Source organism: Cyprinodon variegatus, unplaced genomic scaffold, assembly GCF_000732505.1.
Source record: "Cyprinodon variegatus isolate N-32 unplaced genomic scaffold, C_variegatus-1.0 Scaffold659, whole genome shotgun sequence".
Classification (NCBI taxonomy): domain Eukaryota; kingdom Metazoa; phylum Chordata; class Actinopteri; order Cyprinodontiformes; family Cyprinodontidae; genus Cyprinodon; species Cyprinodon variegatus.
Window position 1 is genome coordinate 352,053 of NW_015151112.1, and position 5,297 is coordinate 357,349.

At 38.9% G+C, this 5,297-nt stretch overlaps 1 protein-coding gene across 3 annotated transcripts in view; it reads right to left on the reverse strand.

Annotated features, from left to right (window-relative positions):
• Positions 1–5,297, reverse strand: part of LOC107096934 (ATP-binding cassette sub-family A member 1-like) — a 179,153-nt gene that overhangs the window by 47,951 nt on the left and 125,905 nt on the right. For all 3 annotated transcript variants that reach the window (XM_015393846.1, XM_015393847.1, XM_015393845.1), the window contains exon 28: positions 4,632–4,752. In XM_015393846.1, the coding sequence (XP_015249332.1) occupies positions 4,632–4,752 (121 nt within the window). The remainder of the gene's footprint in view (positions 1–4,631; positions 4,753–5,297) is intronic.

The following is a 5,297-nucleotide window of genomic DNA, read 5'->3' on the forward strand; positions in this document are numbered from 1 at the left end:
CGTCCGCTCCCCTCTGAGTCCCTTGGAGATGGTAGAGAGCATGCGCGAGATGATTAAATTGAAAGCAGCAAAACATACGGAAATGATCCATGGTTTCCGCGGATCATTTAAAATAATTATAATCCATTATTTTTTGGGGGATTTTTTTCATTAATTTCATAAATTTTTATGGGATTTCGATGTAACAATCAACATATATCGAACCGAACTGAAAACCGTGACCACGAAACCGTGAATCGAACTGAACTGTGGATTTTGTGAACCGTTCCACCCCTAATATATATATATATATATATATATATATATATATATATATATATATATATATGTATACGTGTCTGAGATACATCAAGGAAAAATACATGAAAGAAGGAAACAAACACTTGTGCACATGCAAAAAAACATGTGCACAAGAGTGTCTCTTGTTAAAAACACCATTGTTTAAGCACTATTTCCTTTAATTTAGGTAGTGAAGCATAGGAGACTATCAGCATGCCACACATCTCAGCTTGTGAGGACATGTTTTATCCACAGCTTTCCTCATGTTCACTTAAAGCTTCTTCGTAAAATGTATTGTGTGACTTTGTGAAACTTTATTATTCTTATTGTTCATTGATATTGAAAAAACACTGATTTTCAGTAGAATTATTTTAATTTTTTTTTCTAAAATACTAAAAAATCTAGACTTTTCAAGCTTTCTCAGACAGTGTACAAACCCAGTTTTTATTTTTTTTATAAGAGAGCTATGTGTAGAAAAAGAGCATTACGGCATCAAACTCCTATTTCCCCCTTTATGAAAAGATAGTGGAATGCGAGGGCAGAGATAAGACTTTAGCAAAGATTCAGTAAGAAACACTTGTCTGATTCGTCCCACTGTCCAAGGGCACATTTTATCACGTTAGCCGAGCTTGAGCAAACAGAGATGCCACTCATCTGTTCATCCTCTGAACTCAAACATCTGTCACAGGGACTCCGAAAAACTTCCCTGTCAACTTAATGAGCGTCTGAGACGCTGAGCTGACAGTGGCATCCGTAGAAGGGCTCTCAGATGGACAAGCTCCCATTAGAGTCTTAATCGATGACAGTAGAGGCACTAATGCTAAGTGGAGGCTAGCAGATGTGTCCAAACTCTGGGTGTTTGGAGCAGCCTGAAAAAGGAGAGGAAGGGATGGTGGTTTAGAAATCCGACACATGACGGATGGGCTGTCGATCGCCTCAGAGGCATTCCTGGATTTATGACAGGGTGTAGCCCGTGGTGTGTGGCCACCAAAGCTGTGTGCTCATTGATCAATTTGTTATCTAAGCCCGCCCCTCAAATGGATGGGCCACAGCTGTTGTGGGAGTCAATGAGGGCACTGCATGAAGAATCCTGATGCCTTCTGCCAACATGCTGCTGTTTTCTCAATAGTGACAGAATATGTGTCATCTGACAAACTGTTATTGGTGAAGGGGTATACAAGCTACTTGCTCTCCATCAACAGCAGAAGAGTTAGGGTTAATCTGTGGCTCTGATAGGACATCATTCCCCAAAAGGTTAAACAAATCCTTCCTGAAGAGGAACAACTATACAATCCTCATTCTTTTCACCTTGAGAGATGATTTGTAATACATTACCCATCCAACTGTTTCAGCCAGCACTTGTTCAGTAATTATCCCTGAGAGCGTGACGCCAACTGTGCGAATGAGCAATAAGCGAAAGATTAAGTACGGTGAGACGGAGGGGACCAAGGGAGCGGAAAAGTAAGGGAAGGTGGTATGAAGCAAAAGGCTTTTAGATCAGCCAACTGTCGGTATCAGAGGTGCTGAGGAAGCTGCCATTGTGACACTTCCTGCTGTAACGCTGCCCGCGGGGAGGGAACATCTGCCAGTGGAGCAAACATTAATTCTGCCGTCTTGTAGATGCACAAACTAGTACTGTAATGAACTGAAGGCCAGAGTTTTAACAATAAAACCAAGATTTGTCACCTCGCTTTTTTTTAACAGCTTGCTTTGTCCCATACTCATTTTCACATTTCATCTATATATTTTTATATTGTCTGTTGTCTTTCTATCTTTAATAGCATTCTGCTTTAACATAAGCTGGAACCAGAATTATCCTGAAGGAGTAATCCCAAGATCTCTAAATCTAAAAAAAACGATTGTGCCATAAGGTCTAGAGTTTTTTCCCAAAAAGGAATTTAGCTATTTTGTTGCTCATTTACAGTCTAGCCCAGGGATAACCAATTAAATATCAGTGGGATCCATATTAAGAAAATCATCAATCAGTAAAGGTCCGGAGACATTTTTAATCATAATCTGTTACTTTAAACAGAATTTAACACAATAAAATGAGGTGTATATGCATCCATGTTATACAATGACTTTATAAATAAAAAAATAGAAAAAAAAACATATATATATAGTTTTTATTTTAAAATCTAAAGTGTTTTCTTTAAGTAGAGAACAACAATCGTACAGTTTGGTATATAGACAATTTCCTGATTCACATATTTTATAAATATGTGAATATGTATTCCAACTGTTTTCGTGTTTTTTATGGCTTAATGAGAAAGGTGGGCTTTACGCTGCCCTGCAAGGCTTCAAACCTGGGTTTCAATGGTGACAAAGCAATTCTAACGCACATATCAAGGTGCTCATTTTGAGCCTGAATAGATATTTATTTTTGATTATGTTCATGGTGGAGAATCCTGCTTCACAGCAGTAGGTTGAGCCAAAAATATTCAAAATGTGCAGGATCATCTTTGAGCACGCCATTTCACTTTTCTGTCACCAGTTCACCGCAGTTCTTCCAGCAGTCGACATACTTTCTTTCACTTTTTTTCATAGTCTTGTCCTTCTTTCACATCACCCGGCTTGCCACAGGTTTGCTTGCTATGTCTAAAGGTAGCTAGAGGCAGCAGCCCTATTAGGAATCCAGTGTGTGTGGGTTGTGTGTTTGTGTTTTTTCCCCTCCATCACCAGGTGGCGCCCGTTTCTCGTTGGCCCTTCCACACACCTGCGGATGGTTGCCTCATTATCTGAGGAATCTTAAGGTGCTGACTGCCTCTACCTCGACGCCAGAGTGTTTGCCAGTTTTGGGTACTCTAGCCAAGCTGAGTTTAGCAGAGTCTAACTGAGTCTTTGTCTCCCTGAGCCCTAACCTTGTTGTTTTTGTCTCTGCCTCTCAGCAGGAAGTCATCCTGCAAACTGGATGTTTTGGCCTTCTCCCCCTGAAAGGATTGTATGAGCTTCACACTAAGCAGGGGATGCAAACTGGATGTTTGGACCTTCTCCCCCTGAAAGGATAGTTCGAGCTTCACACTGAGCAGGGGATTAATCTCCACACAAACCGTTCAAGTACTTCAGGAAATTTAAGTGGCAGTCAGCTCCATCGCTCCTCAGGAACCAACCAAACCCGAGTAAAACCCTGTCCGACCTCCAACGAGTTAACCAAGTTCTGGAATAACCCACACCGACTGGATTCTGGGAAGGACATCTTTTCCCTGGAAACGTGAGTCCCGTTTCAGTCTCTGTTTTTGCAAGTTGTCGCTAAAGTTTCCCACTGAGCCTGAACTAAACTCTGAACTTCCCTTCTCACTTCCAGTTCCGGTTCACCAGCATTCTGAGTAACACTGGATCCAACTCATCGTGCTTTCAATAAACCTGTTAAACCTTTTCTCTGGTTCTCTGAGATGTTTTCTGCATGTTGGTCAGATCCCCTTAGAACATCATGACAAGCCCAGACTGACAAAGCTCATTGGCTAATGTGTATCACGTGTAGCCTGGTCCCGGACACTCCGGACGGCTTTACCATGTTAACAGGAGAAGCAGCGCAAGTGAAGTTAGACAATGTCGTCGGACAACATGCGGTAATTTATAAATGTTTTAAATCAGGTTGGGTCCAGATTAGCCAGCAGGTGGGTTCGGATCTGGACCACGGTCCGATAATCCGTGACCTCTGGTCTAGCCAATGACTGTTTTAAAAAAAAAAAAAAAAACTATTTTATAGTTACATATTAACAGTTAGGGGTGGAAGAGACTGTACAATTAATGAGGATTTTTAAAATATCCTGAGTATTTTTCTAATTGATTAAATCTAACCAAGTAGTGTTATTTTTTCTGAAAATAAGAACATAAGAAAGTTATTTTTTAATGCAAGATAATGCTAATGCTATACAAGAAACATTGATTTTAAATCTTTTACCACCTCATTTTCCAGAGCTGCCAATAAAAGAGGTGGTTGCTGTGTGCCTCGGTGCATGTCAAACATGTAAAATACACTCATTTTTATGTAAGATGAAAAAATCTAACTCCCTGAGCAAGGGCAAACACAAAGCAACATGCAGATGTTTGATTGAAAAGACATAGCCAAGGACTCAAAAATATATATTTGATGATATTCATGAGGAAAAATTCCCATACATATTCACAAAATTGTCACATGTACAGAAAAAATAGCTACCTGGGGATCATCTGCAAGCATTATGTTCTTTCACTCATTAGAATCTTATGGTTCATACATAGAATATGAAGTACGCCAAAGTGTGTTAAAATGGTGCATGGTCTTGCAAACCAGCCCACGGACTGAATTATCATATAAAAAGACTGAATAACCACAGATTAAAAGGGTATTCGAAAACAAGGCCACAAACCTTTGTGAGGTCACAGATCTTCAACAGGTCATTCTCAGCTTTGCCTTCATACACTCTCTGACGTTCTCGGGCAACATCAACATCCTCCTCCTCTGTAGTCATTGATTTTGCTGAAATAAGCCTAATTGGACAAAAAGTAAAAGGGTTACAATCAATATTGCCTGTCAATATTAAAATAAATTGACCAGAATAATTATTTCAAAGCTTAAATTCAATGAAATAATTCATATTTTACAATCTTTATAAAATGCAGAGGGTTATTTTAAATGAAACACTTTAAGACGGAAACTAAACAGATTTTGCAATTTGGATGGCAAAGAACTAAAATACTCATCACTTGTTAGTTTGAAAGAGCATTTCAATTAAAGTGATGTTGATGTGAAATTAACCTCAAACATGCGTATATAAGAAAACCCAACATTTAAACTGAAGTCCTACTGAATGATTAAAAACGGTTGACAATTAGCTATAAAACAGTCTTATTGTAGTGGACTGTTAGCTGTAATTATAGCTTTCTACATGATCCATAACTCTTTAGCAATTGTTTATAATTTCATCCATGAAAAGTTGGAGAGCTGAATACATTTAATTTCTTCCCACATGTTTTGTATGGATATTACCATAATTGTTGCAAAGCAACCAAAGAGTCGTAAAAAAAAAAAAAAA